This window comes from Doryrhamphus excisus, linkage group LG2 (genome assembly GCF_037039965.1).
Source record: "Doryrhamphus excisus strain RoL-2023G ecotype Guam linkage group LG2, RoL_Dexc_Guam_v1.1, whole genome shotgun sequence".
Lineage (NCBI taxonomy): Eukaryota > Metazoa > Chordata > Actinopteri > Syngnathiformes > Syngnathidae > Doryrhamphus > Doryrhamphus excisus.
This window is the reverse complement of record NC_136358.1, coordinates 24,506,002-24,530,993: the sequence shown is the minus strand read 5'-3', so window position 1 is coordinate 24,530,993 and position 24,992 is coordinate 24,506,002. Positions and strand designations below refer to the sequence as shown.

The following is a 24,992-nucleotide window of genomic DNA, read 5'->3' as shown; positions in this document are numbered from 1 at the left end:
TACTCAACATTTCCACGTCAACTTTTTGGCAATTAGACTAGAAATTGCACATTTTTTAAAAATTTTACAAAAGTTTATGTGTGAGGTGGCACCCCTAAATCTCAATGGATTTTCTCAAAACTTTGCAAAAGACATTTTTATGTTCATTAGAAAAAAATGGAATGCTAGCCAAATTGATATTATGAATTTAAAATTTCCCATTCAAATTTGATGCACCCTAATTTACACATCTCTAAAAAAACACATCTCCACCTTAGTCGGAATCATTCCTCTGCATCATCCCACCTCTCCACCCCCTGTTCCACCCTAAAATACATCCACCCCAACTCCTCAGACTTGCAACTTATTATGGACCTGCACCTTTCTTTGGATTTTTACTACTGCTGTCTTATACAGACCCCCTCCCCCCCCCCCCCACCCACACAGTTTCTTCTTGTTGCCGTCCACAATTTGTTCTCTCTTTATGCATGAGCGTTATATCTTTCTCTCTCATGGTAATGAATGACTGCCCATTTATCTGAGTGTCAGCCGGAAGCCCTGAAGGAGGTGTGTATCTCCCAAATCAATATCTCATTAGTTTAAGAAGCCCGGCCCTCTCTGTTGCCCCCCCCCCACCCGCCTCCACCCCCACCCCCCCATTCCAACTTGCTCTCTTTCTTTCCGTTACCATTTAATCATATACGCATACTCCTTTTATTTCCTTTCTCTTCATCTTCATGTTTATTTTATTCTTGTTTGTCATTTTTATCTGGACTAGACTTATTTCTTAATTATCCGTTCACTGCACAATATTATGTTGGTTTTAGTACTACTATTATTATTATTATTATTATTATTATGCTTATTCTGTCATGATATAACTAAAGGGATTATTTATTAACCGTTTGGAACATCTTTTAAAGGTGGAATTAACACATGTAGACTAAGCGACTGGGAATTTCTGTTCTCGGTTAGCGTCATTAATCACTTTTTAAGAAATAATGTCAGTCTAATTTATCTGTTCCACAAAACCAAAACATGATAAAATAAAATAGTTTTTTTCTAGTTTTGTGTTTACAGTTAGACATGCAGAAAGCAAGTTGTAATGTAACTTTATTCCCAGTTGATGATCTTTATTCCTAGTTAACAACGTCCAATTGGGAGTCGTTGCTGTATGACGGAATTGCAGCCAAAATGTTCTTCTCCGTCCGTGTCGATGTGTACCTTCTGTGGTCTTCTTCTACACCTCAGCTGTAAATGAATGACCAAAATAACAGTTTTGTTTTTCACCACATGTTCAGTGAAAAATGTGTTTTCTCCACTGGAAACCATCCAAATATTCAATAAATGTAAATTGAGTATTCAGCAGGTGCTTAAAAGGATTGCTATGGATCCTTTGGTACTTACTTGGCTTCCACCCAAAATTATTCACTACGGCTATGAAGTGTATGTGTGTGTGTGTGTGTGTTTCAAAGTATTTTTTGCAGATACAACAATTTTAATACTTGAGTTTGCAAAGTTGTGTAGCGAATGAAAAGAAAGTTGCGGTGTCCACCACCATTAAAAGAAACAAGGGGATTCTAACTTTGCTCCGCACCTATTGCCAATCGCTGTGGGGAATGACTGACAGAATTAGATTGCTGCAACGGGAATTGGTTTCTGCCAGGATGGCTGTTCTGAGCTGCTACTCCCTGCCACTACCACAGTATTAAATGCCTCAGGCGGCAGGGGGGGGGGGGGGCAGCTCTAGATCGAGGGGGGAGTCATTCACTACTGTACAGCTATGGCTCTGTTTGGGTTATCTCTTGGTATGGGATTGGACGCAATGCTAAGTAGCCTAGTTTTTATCTCAATTTAGACAACTATACTAAATAAAAAAAAACTGCAGATTAGTGTATATTACAATATATTTGGCATGGCTTTAATTTCTATTGGGTTATAGCCCCATATGGTACGCCCCTGTATGCAACAATGACCTCCATTGTTCCATAATGGTGTTTTGTTTTGACGTAAAATGTGTAATTGGAAGCTTAGGGATTACTGTAACATAATAAAGTCGCTTACAAGGGCTCTATCTAGCAAAGCATGTTTTGATTCAGACAGTTTTTTTAACCACTTCAACCCTGGGCCATTTTGTTCACAAATGTTTCATCCTAACCTTTGCATCTCCAACGTCTACCTCTGATGTTGATGTTGAAGGCAAAGGGTGGCTTTGGGGCCGATTGTACATCCCTATGCTAACAGCGTGTACTAGCTTGTTCAGTGAGTTTGCATGATGATAATTTTGCCCTCGGAAGGGATAAGTTAACTAAGCTGAGCTAATTTTCAAACTCTCTGTAGTCCGACAACCCATTATTCCGACAACACATTAGTCCGACAACGCACTAGTAGTCCGATAGCCTCTCCCTAGACAGACCGCTCATCTACTGCTCATTACACAGCAACTTAACACTCCAAAGGTATACCTAGGAAATAAACACAAACAACTTTGGAAACTTTTTTTCTCATAATGCAAATAATTTAATTTGGTGCATTTCAAAGCTGATTCATCGAGCTGACTCCTCTGATAATTTTTTATTTGAAACTCACATTAGTATTTGACTAGTTCTTTTGAGTGTTAAGCTACTGCGTGATGAGGTTAGCCTTCTTTGTAAAATGACAGCGTGTGTCAGACTGTGATATTGAGTAACGGTGTACAATTTCCAATGGCTTGACAAGCTCGTGATCGGCTCCTTCCGAAGAAAGAGCTACCACTTCCTCACTGACCGCGAGCAGCACAGTAGTTATACAATTGGTAGTAGTTCTGAAGTAAAGGCGATGCCATGAGATTAGAACATAGCCATAAATGAGCCGCTTTGCCGTATAAGGCGCTGTGTTCAAAGTTTAAGAAAAAGTAGATTATACACCGTAAAGTACTTTTAATAAAAATAACATGTGATTAGTCTTCATCAAAACACTTTGACATTTCACAAGCACTCCTCGGCAGTTCTTAAGTTGTGTATTTTTATGTTTTATTTGATCTATAGTTATGGATAGACCATAACATATGGTTTGTTTACGGTGGATCAGCAGTCAATACAGAACTGACACATTATATCTCATTAGTCATTGAAACGGGGTTAGCGCGCAGACCTCACAGCTAGGAGACCAGGGTTCAATTCCACCCTCGGCCATCTCTGTGTGGAGTTTGCATGTTCTCCCCGTGCATGCGTGGGTTTTCTCCGGGTACTCCGGTTTCCTCCCACATTCCAAAAACATGCTAGGTTAATTGTCCATAGGTATGAATGTGAGTGTGAATGGTTGTTTGTCTATATGTGCCCTGTGATTGGCTGGCGACCAAAGACAGCTGGGATATGCTCCAGCACCCCCGCGACCCTCATAAGGAAAAGCGGTAGAAAATTAATGAATGAATGAATAGTCATTGAAACCAATCCATGTATTTTCTATGCCGCTTATCCTCAGTAGGGTCGTGGCCATGCTGGAGCCTATCCCAGCTGTCTTTGGGTGAGAGGCGAGGTACACATTCAGACAAATCTTTTAAGCTATAAAATGTGTTCCGATTGTTCTGGGTGTGGTTTCTTTTTTTGGGGGGTGCTGGTTATTGCTGCTATTCTTGTAAATGTTTTATAAAAAAAAAAATAAGGTGCCTAAATGCTGTAAGGCGCACGTGTGTGCACCCATGCACAGCCGTTAGTGTTGTTTGGCTGTAGATTTAATGAAAGTGACAGCCCAGCAGAGTGGTCACAGCAGATCCATGACAGTGACTCCAGTGTCATTTAAGAATCAATAAAGCAGCAGCAGCAGGGCAAAGCGGAGGAGTGAGAAAGTGTGCGTGTGGGGCCATTCAGTTTCTTTTTGCGATTGTCAGCAGAATGGGGTGTTTAATGCGAAAGGGCCCTTTTCTCCATCTCTGACACACACTCTCAGGCAGAATGATGTACTAAAAACACACACACACACACACAGTGCAGTGGAGTACTCCATGACCACCTAATGGGTTATTTGTTCTCTCTTGCTTTGTGTCCATCTCACTCTACCCCAACTAACCCCTAACATCCACTCCACTTGGGCTCCTCCTTGTCTTGCTATACCATCCCCATGATACGTACACTATATTAAAAACATACTATCATTTAATATTGCATTCCAAAAAATGCTATAACTATATTCATGAATATGGAAGTACCCTGCTGACGAGGAAATAAACTAAAAATGGATATGCAGTGATTTGGGACATTTGGATACTTGGAAATTAGGGATGTTCCCATCAGGGTGTTATGCTGCCGATCCCGATATTGGGCTAATCCCGGTACCAACATGGATGACATATAAGCATTCATTCATTCATTCAATTTCTACCGCTTTTTCCTCACGAGGGTCGCGGGGGGTGCTGGAGCCTATCCCAGCTGTCTTCGGGCGAGAGGCCGGGGTACACCCAATCACAGGGCACATATAGACAAACAACCATTCACACTCACATTCATACCTATGGACAATTTGGAGTGGCCAATTAACCTAGCATGTTTTTGGAATGTGGGAGGAAACCGGAGTACCCGGAGAAAACCCACGCATGCACGGGGAGAACATGCAAACTCCACACAGAGATGGCCGAGGGTGGAATTGAACCCTGGTCTCCTAGCTGTGAGGTCTGCGCGCTAACCACTAGAACGCCGTGCCGCCGACATATAAGCAGTGTAAATGTAGTAAATGTAATATATAATAAATGTGGGTGGCACGGCGGTCGAGTGGTTAGCGCGCAGACCTCACAGCTAGGAGACCAGCGTTCAATTCCACCCTCGGCCAGCTCTGTGTGGAGTTTGCATGTTCTCCCCGTGCATGTGGGGGTTTTCTCCGGGTACTCCGGTTTTCTCCCACATTCCAAAAACATGCTAGGTTAATTGGCGACTCCAAATTGTCCATAGGTATGAATGTGAGTGTGAATGGTTGTTTGTCTACATGTGCCCTGTGATTGGCTGGTACACCAGTCCAGGGTGTACCCCGCCTCTCGCCCGAAGACAGCTGGGATAGGCTCCAGCACCCCCTGCCACCCTCGTGAGGAAAAAAGCGGTAGAAAATGAATGAATGAATGAATGAATATAATAAATGTACTACTAATGAAAAGAGCTATTCACTTCTAACATTTGTTTTCATAGCTTATAGATATCAGCCGATACCAATCGGTGGCCAATCGATTGAAGCACCCCTAAATATATAAGTTCTTGGTATATGCTTTCCAAAGTATCAAAGTGGCCCTTGCACCCCTCAATGTGTCACCATGGTGGAACTCCCCTGGTTTAAGGGCTATAATTTCAATCAACATTACAAGACCAAACGGTTACCTGACGGCAGCAACAATGAGCAGTAAGTGAAGCAGCAGCCAAGGCCGGGGTATTGATCTCTCACTCGTGATCTGCTGTCAGCTGTCCTTCGCATGTCCGCCACGGTCTTTGAGCCTGTCTTGGATGTACTTGTTGAAGCCCAACGGAGACTAGTTTTCTATCGCTGAACAAGAAAAACAAAACAGGAAAACAGCAAATGAGGTGGATGACATCAGATGAAATTGTAATGTGAATTTGGGTAATTGATTTTATGCTGGTCTTTAAAAAAACTTACATTTCTAAACATACTTATTTTGTTGAGTTTTTTTTCTAGAAATGTATTTCAATGTATATTTTTGCTTAATTATGCTCACCAGTCCCATTTTCGCCAAACAATGCTGTTTTTCTGCATTTATAAAGAGATAGAATAGATATTAATTATTTCAGCTTGTTACCCCGCCCTCTATAATATTTTCTGTTTCTCATGTGGTCCCCCCCTCCGGGGAAGCTAATTACCCACCCCTGCTTTACAGCTGCCATATGCATCATGCTTGCGCTTTACCCTGAGTTAGCGAAAGCTCTAACTCGACGTCTTTACGCGGCGTATTAATCCGAGGTTGGCTGAATTTCATAGTTTGATGTAGCACTTAGGTAACAACCGTGGGGGTGACTGTTGCACACACCAACAAAGAAGCAGACAAAGATTAGTGTATTTTCACACACACATGCACACACGTTCATTCATTCCACCACTCGCCCATTAGTCTTGCATTGTTTCCCTCCGCCACTGACACAAGCTGATAATGCTGGCTTAGATTATTCTCGGCTCAGCAGTTTTGCAGTTAAGGAAGTTGTATAGAATGTTTAGTTAGCCATTTTTTAATAGAATTCTTTGGTGAGAATATCTACGCCTCCGCTGACTTATTTACTTTTCAGTGCAATTAGACCAGGGGTCTCAAATTCAATTTACCTGGGGGCCACTGGAGCTAGGGTCTGGGCAAGGCTGGGTTTTCCAAAAAAAAAAAAAAAAAAAAAAAACAAAACAGAAAAATATACAAAATTTTTCAGTGCTTTGGTTCCGATTTTCGACAATAAAAGCTTTAATAAAACATTCCACTGTTCTCAAATATCTTAATTTTTATTTTTCTGCACAAAATAAGATGAAAAATAACTAAACAAATCAAGAATAAAGAAAATCAATAAATCAGTAATAAATAAATATAATAATAATAAGAAAACAGCAAATAATAAAAACTTAAGAAACCACATATAGTTGGTGGGTAGACAAATTATTTTTTTCACATTAAAATTAACAAAGCATAATTAGAGCCCTGTAGACATGACAAAACACGACTATAGTCACATTTATACTCTTTTTATTTACAACATATTGCGCAACTGCAGGGTCTTGAGACACATGCTAACTCGCAAACTAGAGAGCTAGCGACCTAAACGGTAGCCTTCAAATTATTTCCTTTAAACTCAAATAGCCAAAAACTTACCACTTCCACATGGATAGGGAGGATAACTATTAACAGTTATTTAACCTTTAACATGAACATTAATCAAACGTAATAATTTTTTCTGGGTACATGATACCATACAGCATCCATATCAAACTTGTGCGGGCCGCACTAACATTAAACTTTCATATCAAGGCGGGGGCCTAAAACCCGCGGCCCACGGGCCAAATGTGGGTTTGAGACCCCTGAATTAGACCATAGAGTCGCGTATATAGGTTCCCAGCTCCGGTATTGGCCTTCAGGGCCGTCCTGGTCCACGGTCATGACCGCACAGAAAGGCTTCATTTGGCCAACATTTGCTGTTGAAGAGGCCCCCCTCCATTGTCGGCAGATGCTGCTGGAACTAAAAATGGACAAACAGTAGAGATGGAAAGCGAGCTGTACAGTGGTTTATGAAGCCAAGAGGCTTGATGCTGTTATTGTTCACTGTAGCACTAACCCGTGAAATAGAGTTCACCCTACCAGAGATGGCAGCTTACCGCTCACCCACTGGACCTTGAGGCACTTGGATGTTTACAAAAAGACAGAGGTGTAGGGAAATTCAATAGAAACCCACCATACACACACCGTAAACGTGGGGCTCATTGTGTGATTGCTGAAGATCTTTCATAGTTCTTCTCTTTATTATTATGTCTCATGACACATTATAGCATATAAATATTCAGTTCATATATTTCATTCCCATCTGACACATTCCAAATTTCCACATTTTCTGTAATTCCAAACTTTATTTGACAAAATTGGCCAGAAATATTTCAGTATTGAACAAAGCAAAATTTGTTCTCAATCAGAAATCACTCCACACTCTTTATTGCTCTCTGGTTCTTCTACCATATCTTACTTATTGTGTGGAAATATGGGTTAATAACTATTAAAGCAATCTTCACACGCTAAATGTACTGCAAAAAAGGTCAGTAAGGATAATTCATAATGCCGCCTACATACTAACTCCTTATTTGTAAAATCACAAATACTTCAACTTGCTGATATAGTTCATCTGCATCTGTGGCATGAGTTTGGCACCCCTGTTCTAGATCTTCCAGACTCTTCACCTATTCCATCTGTGTTTCCTTGGATTTGCTGCTTCCCACCAAAATGGTCTGTTTTAATATATTCCACCAAAGGCCCTCCATGGAGCATGCCCATTCCACTGTGATTGGTCACACTCCCAAGCGCCCCTAAGTACTTCTGAACTACTGCCGAACCCTACTTTCTATTTTTGTGGTTATAGGAGTTGATAATAAATGAATAATACCTTTGGAGAGCTAATTGAAAACTGGGTAGGAGCTACTGGTAGCTCAGGATCTACTGGCTGGAGACCCCTGACTTATCCTGTGTGATCTCAAAGAGTGGTAACGTAGGTCCGAGTTCACTGAGTGCTAGCATAGCGAGTCCGACATTAAAACTTTAAATGATTGCTATTTAGTCTAAATTATTTATTATTTATTATTTATTATTTATTATTTATTATTTATTATTTATTATTTATTATTTATTATTTATTATTTATTATTTATTATTTATTATTTATTATTTATTATTTATTATTTATTATTTATTATTTATTATTTATTATTGGACTCAGACCAGCGTACTGCGTCCGATTTGAATCTTTCCTGGTGAGCGTGCGCTGCCTCCGACTTCAGCAACACTTTTGCGGATAAGATTTCCTGGGAGCCATAGCTAACAATCAGGACGGCAGTCCGAGAGTGTATCTTGCCTACAGTGCATGCCAAAATAATTTCAGGTTCATGTTCACAAAAACAGTTAAAAGATAGAAATGTTTTTAATTTGCTGGGTATCACAAACTTCAACCACTTCTGCCTGTGCTTGCACAGCAGAAAGAATTCCTGGGAGCCATAGCTAACAATCAGGAGGGCAGTCCTAGAGTGTATCTTGCCTACAGCGCATGCCCAAATAAGGAAGCTCACCACCTTATCATGTCACAGTGAGTCAGTGTTAGAAAAACCGGACTGGGACCGGGAATTTTTTCCATCCAGCATTTCACTTGGGCTTCAGCAATCACACAACAGAACCTGTTCTTCAGAACCTGCCTTCTCTTGTGTTCAACCTCTCCTCCCCATCCACTCAATGTCTCCTTTCTTCCATTGTCGGTGTTTGCAGCATATCTGATCCCTGAATTATTTCAAGGGTTAATTGTTTCTGATGCCTCCTGCTTCCACCTCCCTCCTCATCGCTCTCCATCTTCACATCCCCACTCCTCCTCTCGTTCTTTTCCTCTCCGTTTCACTTTCAATTACCTAACTGCCATCACTAGGCATGTAAGATAGGAGAATAAAACACATGCAACTAGGAATACCCACATGAGGCCTTGTGTAAGATGCGAGGGGTGCTTCATCCATTTATGCATGCCTCATTTAAGTGTTCCTATTGTATGCATCCCCTGAGAGAATGTATGCAGATGAACTATCGGCGATGGCGGCAGTGGCGTAAGGGAGTTCCATCACCCGCAAACGCACTAACAAAGCAAGCACAAATGCCTATGTAGCCAACATTTTGCTGAGGCTAGGGTCTTCCTCCTGTGCAGAGAGACATAAAGATCAGTGGCCATAACACACAGCCAAGCATACTGGAGTATATGGCCACAATCAAGCTTTTATGTGGACCTGGCACAATAAACGGGGCTGAGAACTGAGGTGGTCATTCTGTGTACCGTGGGTACTCACAGGCAAGCACAGTCAACCATAAAGTTGGAGCTATGTGGAACTATGAAAAGCAACCTTAGGAAAAGACCCCAAAAGACTAAAAACTTTGAGATGAGCCTCCTGTTCTGAAATGTACCGTATACGGAGGAATCGGGTCATATCCTTGGTGGTGTTTGGAATTGAACATGCGGGTTCTGACATACACTGCATTTTGCCGTACTTTTTCAGTGTGAGCGCACTGATGCACTGATGCGCTGCAAAACGGTCCAGGGCTCTACATTAAAAACAAAAATTACTTGCTCATGGGGAATCCTTAAGGCAGCGGTCTCAAACTTGCGGCCCGCGGGCCAAATGCAGCCTGCTAGTTTACGGCCCCCACCTTGATACCAAAGTTTAATGTTGAAATGACAGCTTAAAGCTGTGTGCACACCAGATACAATTAACATGATTTTGCCCCGCCCATACTGTTACCCTACCCTGTTACCCCGCCCTGTTTTGCTTTGGATTAGCAATGAAGCTAAAGGCTTATGACGCTGGGTACAAATAAATGCAGGAAATGATTTGGAATAAAACGGAAAATACACGTCAAGATAAAGCATCTCATCAAACATGTTGTTAAAGTTACGACACTGCTGCCAGATGGAACTGAGTACGATGCTAACTTGCTAATTGGGTAAAATTATTAAGTTTCATTAATGTTCATGTTAAAGGTTAAATAACTGTTAATACTGTACATTTGAATCTGAAAAAATAATTTCTCTACCAACTGTATGTGGTTTCTTACGTTTTTCTTATTTTCTGCTATTATTATTTTACTTATTTATTACTGATTGATTGATTTATTGTCTTTATTCTTAATTTGTTTATTCATTTATTTGTATCTTATTTTGTCGATAGAAAAATAAAAATTAAGATATTTGAGAACAGTGGAATGTTTTCTCAGATATTTTGGTGTGGAAAACCGGAACCAAAGTACTGAAAAAGTGTAGGGTATAGCAGAAGCAAAAGCCCAGACCCTAGCTACCAGTGGCCCCCAAGGTAAATAGAGTTTGAGACCCCTGCTCTACATCATCCATCACTGGGTGTTTTCAGGCCGCTTACACCACATCAACCATTTCCCCAAGAACAGAATTGAAATGAATGGCAATAGTACTTATGAACTTATTTGTTTTGGGTCATTGTCCTGATGGAAGACCCATCTTCAGTCCAGGAGGTTCTCATCCAAAATAATGTTAAGTCTTCCTGTATCCTCAGAACAGAAACAGTCCCAAAGCGGTATGTTTACAAGTTGATGTTTGAGAGCGGTGGTTGTGTGTTTCATATTCAGCATATCATGTTGGTGTCCAGACATCATGGGAAGTCTAGTCGAGGTCAAAGAGCTCAATGTTGTCTCATCTGACCGCATCGCATTCTCACAAGACTCATTCAAGTGTTGAATGGCAGCGTTCAGACGGGTACATGTGCCTCCTTGAGCCCCGCAGGATCTCAATCCATTACAGTGAACCGTGTTATCAATAGTTTTCCTTGTGACTGTGGTCCCGGCTCTAATGAGCTCATTCAACAAGCTCCTCTTGTGTAATTGTGGGCTGATCCCTCACTTTTCTCACAGTGATCCTTACCCCGTAACCAATATTTCATGCTTTTACCGGGGTTAAGTAAGGGACAAGCCCCTGAAACTTCATTGTAGTATTGCAGTTAAGTCTTGCCTGCCTTCTGGTAAATGACTGGACTATACCAAGATCAGCCAGAGAAGCTATCATCTTAAAACGGCAGGATATTTATTGATTTATGTTGTTGTACTGATTACAAGGTTTCAAGGGGGACTTCATTCAATTTCCACACTGCTGTTTATTGTATAGTACACCACAAAGAAGCAGATCACACACATGCGGGCATGCGAGGACAGATGACTTAAGCTCCTGAGGTGGGACTGGGGGAGGGGGGGTACGTTGCTCAACGACACTTCAACAGTAAAAAACTAGTCCCTGAACTAGTTTTCTCTTTGCACGCAACCTAGAATCTTCTGGTTCAGAAACCCAAGTCCTTATGGACTGAGTTACTTATTATTAAAAGGAATATTAATATTCATTCATTCATTTTCATCTACCGCTTTTTCCTCACGAGGGTCGCGGGGGGTGCTGGAGCCTATCCCAGCTGTCTTTGGGCGAGAGGCGGGGTACACCCTGGACTGGTGGCCAGCCAATCACAGGGCACATATAGACAAACAACCATTCACACTCACATTGGACATGGACAATTTGGAGTCTCCAATTAACCTAGCATGTTTTTGGAATGTGGGAGGAAACCGGAGTACCCGGAGAAAACCCACGCATGCACGGGGAGAACATGCAAACTCCACAAAGAGATGGCCGAGGGTGGAATTGAACCCTGGTCTCCTAGCTGTGAGGTCTGCGTGCTAACCACTAGACCGCCATGCCGCCCTAATACAAATATATTCTTATAAAATACACAAAGAAAATTACATTAAAACATTTTTACTATACCATACCATAGTACTATAGTAACCATCAACATAGTAACTGGTGGCCAGCCAATCACAGGGCACATATAGACAAACAACCATTCACACTCACATTAATACCTATGGACAATTTGGAGTCTCCAATTAACCTAGCATGTTTTTGGAATGTTGGAGGAAACCGGAGTACCCGGAGAAACATGCAAACTCCACACAGAGATGGCCCAGGGTGGAATATTAATATGAATATTTGAATATTAAAAGTCATGGTGAAAAGTCAAGCACAGGCCTCATCAGTGGCCAGCATCACCCGGTACCATGTAGACCATTTGAAAATAAAAAGGCCCATTACTTCAAGTGAAGGAGTTTCCAATTAAACTAGATGAAATCTATGAGATTACTGCTGGCGGGGAAGCTGTGATTCCAGCATTAAAAGCTGACATCCTCTGAGCTCTGCTCTCATCATGACTATAAAAGCCAGGCTTCATGTCTTCTGTTGCCCTGTTGTCAACCATCCACCCATGAGGAGCTTCCACTGCTTTTTTTTATCCTGCTAATCACCAACAGGAAAGTAGCACCCCAGTTGCAATATAACTACAACAACTATAGCAACCCCCCCACCCCCACCACCCCCAAGCAATGTCTTGTCCTCTTCATATCGTACTGGGAACGGTTTCATCAACGGCGTAATGGATCTTTATGTCACTGTTAAATCGTTGTTACCTTTTATAACTTCATTTGCCAAAATCAACAAAAATTGGAAAGAAATTATTACGACCCGCCATTATCCTTGGAATGCTTCGCAGCGGAGCAAATTCAGTTAGATTGATGTCCTTTTTTGTTGACGTACGGTTCACAAAAAAACAAAAAATGCCACTTGTATTAGGCCAGAAATATTTCAGTATTGAACAAAGCAAAACTTTACTGCTCTTTATTGCTCTCTGGTTCTACCATATCTTACTTATTGTGTGGAAATACGGGCTAATAACTATAAAAGCAATCTTCACTCGCTAAATGTACGGCAAAAAAGGTCAGTAAGGATAATTCATAATGCCGCCTACAGAGAACATACTAACTCCTTATTTCTAAAATCACAAATACTTCAACTTGCTAATATAGTTCATCTTTAAACAGCTAAAATAATGCATAAGGCTAAAAATAAGCAATTACCTAAAAATGTCATCCAATACTTACTCGTATTTGTACTTCAATACAAGGTGCATTATTTAAAAAAAACAAACAAAAAAAAAACTTAAATTATATTAGGAAAGCAGGAAGTGAACAAATGTAACAGTTACTGATTGTAAAAGTACCAGATGGAGGGGTAGGATTTAATAAGCTTTGCTTCTTCCTACTCCTTTCGGACATGTGGAACTGTGAACTGATTATGGGATGCACTCAATTGTAAGCAGATTTTCCATACCTTAACTATGAAGATATTGTAGAAATTGTGGAAATTCCAGTTAATCATGACAAAGGATTGAAATGGGGGTTACTGTATCGGGTCTTTTATCTTCTCCAACAGTTTTCCTGAGCTGCCGGTGTTCTTTTTTTCCATGACATATTTTCCTTTTTCCCTTTGCTCTTGAACATGTGCTGGTATTGGTCTCATCGCCTCCCATGTTGCCATCCATCAGTGATCTTATGTTTAACAGGCCTATCTCCTATGTGCACTGGCATTTGGAAGCTCTCATTAACATTTGCTACATGTGCTTTAGTAAAGGTGGTGCTGAGATACCTCCAGACGCCACCGCCATTTGTCTTGCCTCGCCAGAAATCAGCGTTCAGGCACCTGCTGGGAAACTGATGATGAAAATGATGATTTTGGATTTTTTGGGGGGTTTAAGTCACATGAATGTTGATAAAATGATGTTAAAATGGCGATTGATAACTGATCCTAAAATCAGTATTGTTCTGTAACCAGAATAATAAATAATGGATATAGCAACCAGATTTGGCCGCCGAAGACCAGGTCCAAGACCAATTGGCCACTCCAAATTGTCCATAGGTATGAATGTGAGTGTGAATGGTTGTTTGTCTATATGTGCCCTGTGATTGGCTGGCCACCAGTCCAGGGTGTACCCCGCCTCTCGCCCAAAGACAGCTGGGATAGGCTCCAGCACCCCCGCGACCCTCGTGAGGAAAAAGCGGTAGAAAATGAATGAATTGTTTCTGTGCATCTCTAAGATCTCTGTGCATTAATATTGGTATCAAAGTATGAAGTATGAATTTTTTACAGCTGGAACAGATTAGTTTGTCGTGTTCATGTTTTGTTTTGTAAAATGATTAATCGCATGCTTGTATCCGACACTTTTTTCCGACATTTGCCCCATTCAAGGACTTGTGCTTTGAATTGTCTTCTGTTTTCTTAAACCAGAGTACTGCAGTTTTAAAAGGTTAAGTGCCTCCTCTTTTGTTGTAGCAAAATCAATTACGGAGCATCCCACTTCTACTCTGGCGGACGACCTCCTTCTCCGTCTTCTTCTGTTTGTTGATCAGTTGGCTAACAATTTTTGAAAAAAAATCCATATTGCCATTTTTTAAACTGTAATAATGATTATCTGGAGTTTTATTACGGTTTACTAGGGATGAGCTGATTATGATGACTTATTCCATGAAGTCATCATAAAACAGGCATGCTACCTACAACAAGAATTGTGTTCCTTTTTTTAGTTGGCAGTACACAAACAGTGGTAACAGTAACCGGTAACGCCTGGTCTTACATTTTTGAACCAGGAGACTCGCTTGTTGCTGGCGTTTTCTTTATTAAATCAAATCAAATCAACTTTATTTGTTTAGCACTTTTTCCTGCAAAGACATGCTTTACAGAATTAAAAACAATTACCACAATTAAAAGGAAAAACAAATACTAAGAAAGCCCCTCCCTCCCTCCCTCCCTCCCTCCATACTAGACACACACACACACACACACACACACAATCACACAATCACATGGCATGGCACTGAGGATCAAGGAAACGCCATCTTTGGGGCCGTCCACACTGGGAGGAGCCGCATGCCGACCAGCACCCGGGCCCCCTGACTCCGACAGACGGGCGAACCCCCACATTAAAGGGAGGAACCCCCAGCCGGCCGGATCGTAGGGACCCAAGAACGGCACCCCCTCAGCAGCCCCGACACAGCCCCCAGTGTGGAGGACCCACCTCTGAGGAAATACTGGAGTTAAAAGCTAAAAACTAAAATCATAAAATAGCACTAAAAAGATAAAAACATAAGAAAAGTTTAAAAATATTAGTTAAAAGCCTGATTAAAAACGTGTGTCTTTAATCTTTTTTAAAAAAAATATCAACAGTCTCTGCAGTCTCCCCGTGCATTGTGTGGGTTTTCTCCGGGTACTCCGGTTTCCTCCCACATTCCAAAAACATGCTAGGTTAATTGGCCACTCCAAATTGTCCATAGGTATGAATGTGAGTGTGAATGGTTGTTTGTCTATATGTGCCCTGTGATTGGCTGGCCACCAGTCCAGGGTGTACCCCGCCTCTCGCCCGAAGACAACAGGGATAGGCTCCAGCACCCCCGCGACCCTCGTGAGGAAAAAGCGGTAGAAAATGAATGAATGTTAGTTAGCTGGGTTGCACGGCGGTCGAGTGGTTAGCCTCAGACCTTCAGACCTTACAGCTAGGAGACCAGGGTTCAATTCTACCCTCTGCCATCTCTGTGTGGAGTTTGCATGTTCTCCCCGTGCATGCGTGGGTTTTCTCCGGGTACTCCGGTTTCCTCCCACATTCCAAAAACATGCTAGGTTAATTGGCCACTCCAAATTGTCCATAGGTATGAATGCGAGTGTGAATGGTTGTTTGTCTATATGTGCCCTGTGATTGGCTGGCCACCAGTCCAGGGTGTACCCCGCTTCTCGCCTGAAGACAGCTGGGATAGGCTCCAGCATGAATGATTCTGGATGACTTGTGAACTAAGTATGGCAACATTTCGTCCTGGTTTACGTGGATGCATAAACAAACCAATCACAAATACAACAGTTTGTTACACGCCATATTGCACATTCGTCATCTTATACTGTATATCAGGAATTTGCTGGACATTTTGCACACAAGCAACCGTCATAGTTTCTGTCTAAATGTGCACATTTGGTCTCCTATTCCATCCCTTCCCCGCCTCAGTGTGATGGGACACAGGAGGGTGGTGTAATTTGATTGGAGGTATTACAGTTGATTTGATTAAGCATGGGTCAAATTACAGGATGCTTAAAGGAATCAGTCCCAGTCACCTGTCGGGGAGCCCCTAGACACATTGCACAGCCCTTACACACACACACACACACACACATTTACATACACAAACATAACCCAATCATGCCCCTCCAGTTGTTCAGACGAGAACTTGTTTCCGCTCAGGGATGTTGGACGTAATACCATGTGGTCAGTTAGAAAAACCGATGGTTTAATTTCATTTTAGCGTATGGTCCTAATCTTGTTATTTTCTTTCCTACGATTCATTAAGAAGCTGCTGTGACCACACCAGGTGTGAAATGGCTTTTAATTACGCAGATGACAGATGAGGTTCTTGCAGAGTGCAGACACCAGAAACCGGTGTGAACCTTGGATTTGACAATATTATAGCCAGTGTGTACATGTGTGTGTGTGTGTGTGTGTGTATTATCCTTTTTTCCCAGTCATGCAACTTCACAGAGGTGTGTGATCTGTAAATCAACCTATATACACTCTGGTTTAATTCAAATTGATATTTAAAAAGTGGTGCCACCATACATCTGTTTTTGTGGAATAAAGTGGTGAACAGTTCAATGGTCGCCATGGAGATTTGAGGTCAGCAAAGACTGCAGCTCAAGAACTCTAAGGTGATTTTTATGTTTTTGTTGGTATTTATACTCCTATTACATATTACTAGCAAATTTGTGGTTTTGTCATTGTATGATTTGTAGTCGTATTTATAAGTATTTAGTGCTCATTGCCTCTACTGTAGCTAACATTAGCTAGCTACAGTTTGCTGATAACAGTTAGCTAATTTTATTTTAATTTAATTTAATTTAATTTAATTTAATTTAATTTAATTTAATTTAATTTAATTTAATTTAATTTAATTTAATTTAATTTAATTTAATTTAATTTAATTTAATTTAATTTAATTTAATTTAATTTAATTTAATTTGCTAGCTACAGTTTACTAATGACAGTTAGCTAATAACCGAGCAAGCATAACATAGACAGTAGACAGTATTACTGATGCCTCATATTTATTGAGAGTAGTACTGTAGTACTACATAATGTGATATACACTTGTCCATTTATTATTTTAGGCACACAACAACTAGTTCCTTTCAGACTAGCATCGCAGCTTGGTCTTTGGTCTGGGCCCCCTTTGATAACCCTATAGAAAATGATGCTGTATAGAAGTTCATTGTACTCAACATTTCCATGTTAACTTTTTGGCAATTAGACTAGAAATTGTACATTTTCTGAAAGTTTATGTGTGAGGTGGCACCCCTAAATCTCAATGGATTTCCTCAAAACTTTGCAAAAGACATTTTTTCATGGTCATTAGAAAAAAAAATGGAATGCCAGCCAAATTGATATTAGGAATTTAAAATTTCCCATTCAAATTTGATGCACCCTAACAGACGCTCAGTTTCAGTTCAGTGGCATTAAGGTCACTCCAGGATTTTGACCCCAACAGACTTTCACATGTGTTCCTTATTAAGTTATCTCTTTTACTCACTGATAATGGAGCACCACCAGGTGGGGGTAGGGGGTTCAGTATTTTGCCCAAAGGTACTTTGACACAGTCAAAATGGAACCAGCAACCTTTAGGTTGGGAGACAATCACTCAATCACAAGATAATTTTTGTTCCTGTCATGCTCGAAGCCCATCCCTGCCCCATTTTAGGGGTCCTGAAGGTTCTAATCCAAGATGCTAGCAAATAAAAAAAAAACATGTGAAATATAAGTGAAGTAATTTGGGAGACAGCACATCAGGCTGGATTCATCATCATATTACAATCTTTCCCTCTGTAGATAGATCAATTTACCTTCTATTTATGAGTAGAAAAAATGTTAAATTACAATTTAAAGCAGATAAAATTAATTGCAAGTTTATGGGAGAAAAAAATGCTGAAGTGCGAAAAAGTGGGATGCTATTTTAAAGTAAAATCTCCATTCCATTACCTAAAAATCCCAGAATTAATATGACATCCGTACTCCATGCCCATGATGAGTTTAAGGTAATGTCAACATTTAAGTACAACTATACATAGACTATGAAAACGGTTGCACATTACCTGTACATTCATTACCATTCTAAGCTTTTGTCTTCAAATGTTCACTTTCTCTCTCCGCTTCCCTCGCTCGCACACGGTAGATTAATGCCAGCCATTTAAGAAATGTTCACACACGCAATTACCACCATCTTGTACTCACCATATACATTTTTAATCAGAATAGCCCCTCGCCTTGCCATTACACCAAACTAATTACCCCAATACAACAGCAGCAAGAATCATCACTTCCTGTTCTTCGTCTTCTGTCAACCGCATGAACAAAGACGAAGCAAAAGCTGCAGTTTGCTTCTTTTGTTTTCATTTTTCCCTCTCTTGTCATCTTTTATTTTCTTTCATTGTCTGAAGATTACAACAGAAGTGGTCGTGTTTGATTGTATGCATGTATGTGTTTGATGCCGTTTCATCTTCCTCTCTAGTCTTGTTCTAAGACGTGGAACCAATGGACATAAGATTGTAAAAGAGACAAAACTGAGATGTGATGAATAATTTATAGTTATTAGGAGTAGTTAGGATAGAGACCCAGGCCCTTGCCTTCCCACGGCCGTGTAAGATGGAATAGACTGCTGAATTGTTCATCAATGCAGTGCCCCTACCACCCCGCGGGGTTAAGGGATTCGGATAGTTGAATCTCGGATTCAGAAGGAGCGGTTGTTTTTGTCCCGATCGTGGAACTATGGACCGACTCCGACTCTCTCGGCAGGGTTCTTTGTGGTGCATGGGAGTTTTCCCAACAAGTCTTTGTGTTTGTGGACTTGAAGAAGGAGTTGGACCGTGTTGACGTTGGAATTAAGGCAGTTGGGACCCCGTAGGACCGATGTCTGCGTGACCGAAAATGGGATGTTTAAGTTATATACTGTAGGCTGCATGTTTTGGCGTTGGAATGGTTGACTTGGTTGACGATTCTGAAAATAAAATGTAATTAGTGTTAGGGAAAATGTGAAATTTCGGATTAGTTAGGATGATATTTTGCCTAGATGTCCTGAATAAGATGAATATGTTCAGGAATGAATATGCTCAGCCATCCGGGATGTGCTCAGAGTAGAGCCGAGAGGAGTCAGTTGAGGTGGCTCGGGCATCTAGTCCGGATGCCTCCTGGACGCCTCCCTGGTGAGGTGTTCCGGGCATGCCCAGCCAGGAAAAAGGCCCCGGGGCAGACCTAGGACACGCTGGAGGGACTATGTCTCACAGCTGGCCTGGGAACGCCTTGGTGTCCTCCCGATGGAGCTGGAGGAGGTGGCCGGGGACCGGGAAGTCTGGGCTTCCCTACTAAGACTGCTGCCCCCGCGACCCGGACCCGGATAAGCGGAGGAAAATGGATGGATGGATGTTCAGGAATGAGTTGAGAAATACAGAAAGTGTAAAAAATATCCATTCATTTTCAATGGGAATACCATGGAAAGCCATGGATGTTCTTGAGAACGTGTGGATAGATGGACATTGTGTTGCTGGGTAGAGAAATTTGGAATTTGGAACAATTGTATTGTTGTTATATTGTAGGTGCATGTCTGATGAGTGTGGAAGTGGTACATATCCTTGAGCTAAAAGGGAATTATTGTAATGGAAAATGGAACTGGAACACAAGTTTGTTCATGCGGCTGCGATGTAAAATGTTAATTTTTCTCTTTGTCTTTTCTCTTTTTTTTTTTTTTAAAGATCCCTTCCGACGGCTGTACATGGAGACCGCAAGTTGGGCAGGTCAGTTTGCATGATTCTTTTGTACTTCTGCTTCTTTGCATATAACATTCGAGATTGCAGCCCAATTCTGGTGGCTTTACTGATGCATGCATCCCGACATTTACAGCACAGATACCCAGGTTGTGTGTCTGTGTGTGTGTGTGTGTGAGCTGCCAGCTGTCTTTTCAAGTGTGTATGCGCAGAGTGAGAATGTGCTGACTGCAGTGCTTCAGTTCTGGGCATGCCCACTAGGAGTGGCTATAAATCCTGAGCGCAGTGCTCTGACTGTGTCAGCACTCCAGCCAATGAATGGATATTAAATGCTACAAAAAAGCCTCTTTAATTCCGTCTACCTCTGCCATGCTGTTGCGCACGCTGCCTCTCTCTATTTCTCTTTATCTACAGGTACTTATCCATCTATCCATCCGCTTTTATCTGCCTGAATTTCACTTTTGTTCCTGCCTTGACTGGATGAAATGTGTTATCGTCTGTTACCTGCAACGATTTCCACACAAATGTCCATGCAGTCATAAAACATGTATTATTATTATTTCTATTAGATTTTTGAGGTTCTGAAGCGAAACGCTGGCCGAAGGTGTGGCCATCTGTCCTCACGGCACATCAATATCAATCTAATCGGATGCAGGAAAGATCAATCAAAACTTGCTTAGATCTGTGGAAATCTACACAGTGCACAGAGTTCCTCTGCAGCACACCGCTGTGGAGTCATGGAGTCTGACGTTTTCCCGCACGAGTCCCTCACATTCAGTCCAATTTACAGAGAGGAATTCATTTTTACATTTACCCATGCATGTGCTTTTGGGTCAAAATGTTTTTGGTGCATGTTTTTCACATGGAAAAGGTACCAGAATGCTAACAGTTTGTATACAGTGTAAACACTGTCAATACATACTTTAGAACCGCCTACTTAGTGCTACTTTGCTATGTGCTAATACGTCAACTGTTAGCATTTTTGCCATTTTATTCAGGGCAAACAACCATTCACACTCACATTCATACCTATGGACAATTTGGAGTCGCCAATTAACCTAGAGAAAACCCATGCATGCACGGGGAGAAAACCCATGCATGCACGGGGAGAACATGCAAACTCCACACAGAGATGGCTGAGGGTGGAATCGAACCCTGGTCCTCCTAGTTGCGATGTCTGCGCGCTAACCACTAGACCGCCGTGCCTCCCATCTACCTACAATATAATTTAATTAAATTTCACTTAGCAGTACACAGGCAGCGGTAACAGTAACCTACGTTGACTGGCCACAACATTAGGTACACCTGCAAAGTAGCACAAGAGCGGCATCAAACATCCAGCATGAATGGCTATCACACTACATTATGTACATAAACGTGCAAAAATATTACACCCCTCTCTGGCTTTTCACAACCAGTCACTGATGTTGTGGAAACTTTGAAACCGCCTTAACATTTGTAGTACTTTATATTATCTTGTTAGATTATGTCATGTTAATGTTAGCATTTTGGTCACATTCCCATGCTAATATCCATATATTTGCTGTCTATCTTGTTCTGTGCTAATGTGTATGTAATTTTAGCATTTCAGCCATTTTACTCACATGAGGAAGGTATAGTACAGGAGTTGGTGGGATGTGGTGCTTTGATTTTGCATAATTTCTTACTTAATTTGAAAGGCAGCGTTATCAGAATAATCTGATAATCAACGCAATAAAGTAGTAGAGAGTGACAGGAATTCAAAGACTGTATTGGTAACTCGCACACAGTACAGCACAGCAATTACAGCCGTGCCTGCTTTAGCCTCTATCAGCGTTCATCAACAGGCCTCCGGGCCGATCCAGACTCTGACACCCAATCATGCTGGCATGAAACTAATTGAAAAGTGGTGCACCAGTCAACGCGGGGATCATTGTTAGGGAATTGCGGATCCTTAGAGGAGCCACAATAAGATGTGTTATGGTGATACGCTATGAGAAGTGTTGTGTCAAAAAGTTTGATGTGGATCGGTATCAGTTCGGTGCTTTACTATCGTACACGTATCGTATATTATACACACATTGCAATCCAATTGTTCTATTTATTGATATTCTAATCCATCCAGGTCGTTGTATTCTCAGGGCATGGAAACGATCCCAACTACTGTTCAGTTTTTTTTCTTAGAAGATGTTTTTCCTCTCATCTGAACAGGTGGGACAAACATCAGTTTGACTGTTTAGGACGGCATAGTCCAGTCCTAGTCAGACTACCTACCTAGTTATTCAGCATGAACTCATGAAGCCAGCTTTAATAGAAGGCCAAACAACTTCTAAGGTTTGCTGTTTGTAGTTCCAATTAGGGTTAGGGTTAGGGTTAGGGTTAGGGTTAGGTGTTAGATGTTAGGGTTAGGTGTTAGATGTTAGATGTTAGGGTTAGGGTTAGGGTTAGGGTTAGGGTTTTTGGATACTCGACTACTACTGCCTTTCTCAACCGAGTCACAACATTTCAACACCATAATCATCAATCCATCGACGACATTCAGAATGTATATATTTCACATCACAAAATTTCAGACTTTGCCGGTAAATCCACATTTTCTTTCACAAACTTGCCTTTTCAGGTTTACCAACCTGAGACACATGGACAATTGAACTTAATGTCAGTGTTCTTAATGAAGGGGTTTCTGACCACAGACCTTGACCACAAGAACAGAATTGCTTGTTGACACATTCAAATTGAACCCAGTCCAAATTTCTTTAAATAAACGACTTTCGATCACCACTAACTGCTAACAAGCCAAGCTAACCGTCGCTAATGGGCCAACTTCAAAGTGATTGCTTGACAATGCAATGGGACTCCATCAAAGAAAACCAAAACAAATCAGCCCAGAGGAGGACGCCCCAGAAACAGTGGAATCATTTGCTGCTCTCTGGTAGCTAATAATGAAAGAGAAGATGGATAGTTTAGAAATGAAATCATGTGGTGCTTTTGGGGAATTAATGTTAAGTGACTTAGCACAGTGGGAGGGAGTGGCAAAGGGGGACGGGGGGGGTGAGATACACAGCAGTGTTACTGATTGTAAAGCTCGAGACCATGCTAACAGAGTGGCTCTTAGAACAGACGGATCCCATCAAATTGGACATGCAGCAATCATTGCAGGAGGCAACTGACCAAATGCAGGGATTCCAGATGAATCAAAACAACAACAAAGTCTCGTGGAGAAGCAAACAAAGACGATCACTAATCTTGACGGTGAGGTCAAAGGTCTGGAAAATGACAGGTGACCATGTCAACCTCTCAACCTCAGAAAGAGGACAAATCATAAAGCAAATGTTCTGTACACCGGATGAGACGGATGGGCCAGCTGGGATGACTCTATGATGGATGGATGGAGGGATGGATGGACGGATGGTTGGATGTTAAGTAACTTATACCTACATGGAATGATGTCAAATCACTATGGAACTGCCATAGCACTTTCAGTTTGTAGTGCTATTTTGTTAGGTGCTAGCATGCTGTTGTCCCTACTCCTCACAAGAAGCTGGTTTTCACCTTTTTAGTCGGCAACTGATATTTTCCTGAAACTTACCTATGTTCTACTGCGGATTAGCCTATCAAAGAACGGAAAAAGGTAGAAAAGACCTTTTTTTCCTGATGAAAGACTACAGTGCAATTTTTATTTTGGTAGGTTCCATGTCTATATATAACCATAGAACACCATATTCTGTGTGCCTTGAAAGATCAGTCAACATTGTCTAAAAATGTTGTCTTTTTTGGAAAATACCAATTTTTTGGGACCCCAGGCCAGTTAAGGGACCTTGGAATTGTATGTATGTATTATATGTAGTTGGTATCAGTTAAGATGATTTCAGTCCTGGAATTGGCAGTAAAAAACTTTGATCGGCGCAGGTTTTTTCTGCTATAGTCCGCCTCGAGGCGTGTCCTAAAATAACTGCTACAGATTTTACATTTGTTTCTCCCCGACATAAAATTTTAGATGCAATTTCCTCTGTTGGAGTGACCGGTCTGCGGCTGCGAATCAGGTACTGCAGCTATTTGTATACATTTCCATTCCATCGCCAATATACAGTATTGCACCTCTAAGGAGGAATGGCTTAAAATACATATTGCATGTCTTTGACTGTGGGAGCTTTACATTTCACTGGTGAAATTCACTGCTCTTGGGTGCAGTGCATAAAAAAACAAGGTGGGGTCTACTTCGGAGACAAAAGGGAGGTGCAAACTTGCTAGCCATAACTCATGAAAAGTCTTAAAATTGTACAACACCAACTCTTATGCCAGTAATTTTGTCAACTACTCTCAGATTTTTAGGACAATTTCCGATCACAGATGCTCTTCCCTGGTGCAGCAAAACTGCTCCTCCAATTAGGTTATCAGTAAAATGTAATTTTCTGCACATTATGTTGATTAAAATGGCATGACCTAAAATCCCTCTACAATGATTAAGTGATAGCTTTTGAGTAACGGATTGTTGGAATGTTTTTTGGAAAAGTGCTTTAAGACTGAAGGTGGTTTCCCTGCTGATAAGAAAGTTTCATTGTTTGGGGATTGTTTTTCTTTTTCTGAGAAAGGGGGTCTGAAACGGGTCCAAAGATCTCTGAAGAAAAAAGTCCAAATAACCTTAGACTAACAATGACATCCAAGAGTTGGCATAGCACGGGAAGCGAACCAACTCTGAGTAGTTGACGAGACCCAGAGAAGGGGTAGGATTACATAAGCTCTGCTCCCTACTCCCTTTCAGACTTGTTGGACCCTCAGCTGTGGAAACAGCCACAGACACACAGCAAAGCGAAGCGAGAGAAATATTCCAAACAAAAAGACAATTATGACATTGACTGATAGTGTTGTGATGAATATGATATAACACACGGAAAATGGCCCACAGCGGGTACTGTATGGTGTTTGACTGGCGGTGTTTGACGCTGACAGATCGATTGAAGACGCAAGCAGAGTGAGCAGCAGTTCCTGTTTTTGTTGCTTTCTCTTTTTCTGTGATGAAAAGTGTCCAAAAAGCCGTAAGTAGTTCAACATCAGAGCACACCTCTATCGGGATGTATGTAGGCCTTGCAGTGTTATTTGTGTTTTCATGTC

General features: G+C 41.3%; 1 protein-coding gene across 9 annotated transcripts in view; it reads left to right on the top strand.

Moving 5' to 3' along the window:
- Window positions 1-24,992, top strand: part of rbfox3a (RNA binding fox-1 homolog 3a) — a 335,564-nt gene that overhangs the window by 74,598 nt on the left and 235,974 nt on the right. For all 9 annotated transcript variants that reach the window (XM_078788898.1, XM_078788894.1, XM_078788896.1 and 6 more), the window contains one exon: window positions 19,890-19,931. In XM_078788898.1, the coding sequence (XP_078645024.1) occupies window positions 19,910-19,931 (22 nt within the window). In that variant the 5' untranslated portion in view covers window positions 19,890-19,909. The remainder of the gene's footprint in view (window positions 1-19,889; window positions 19,932-24,992) is intronic.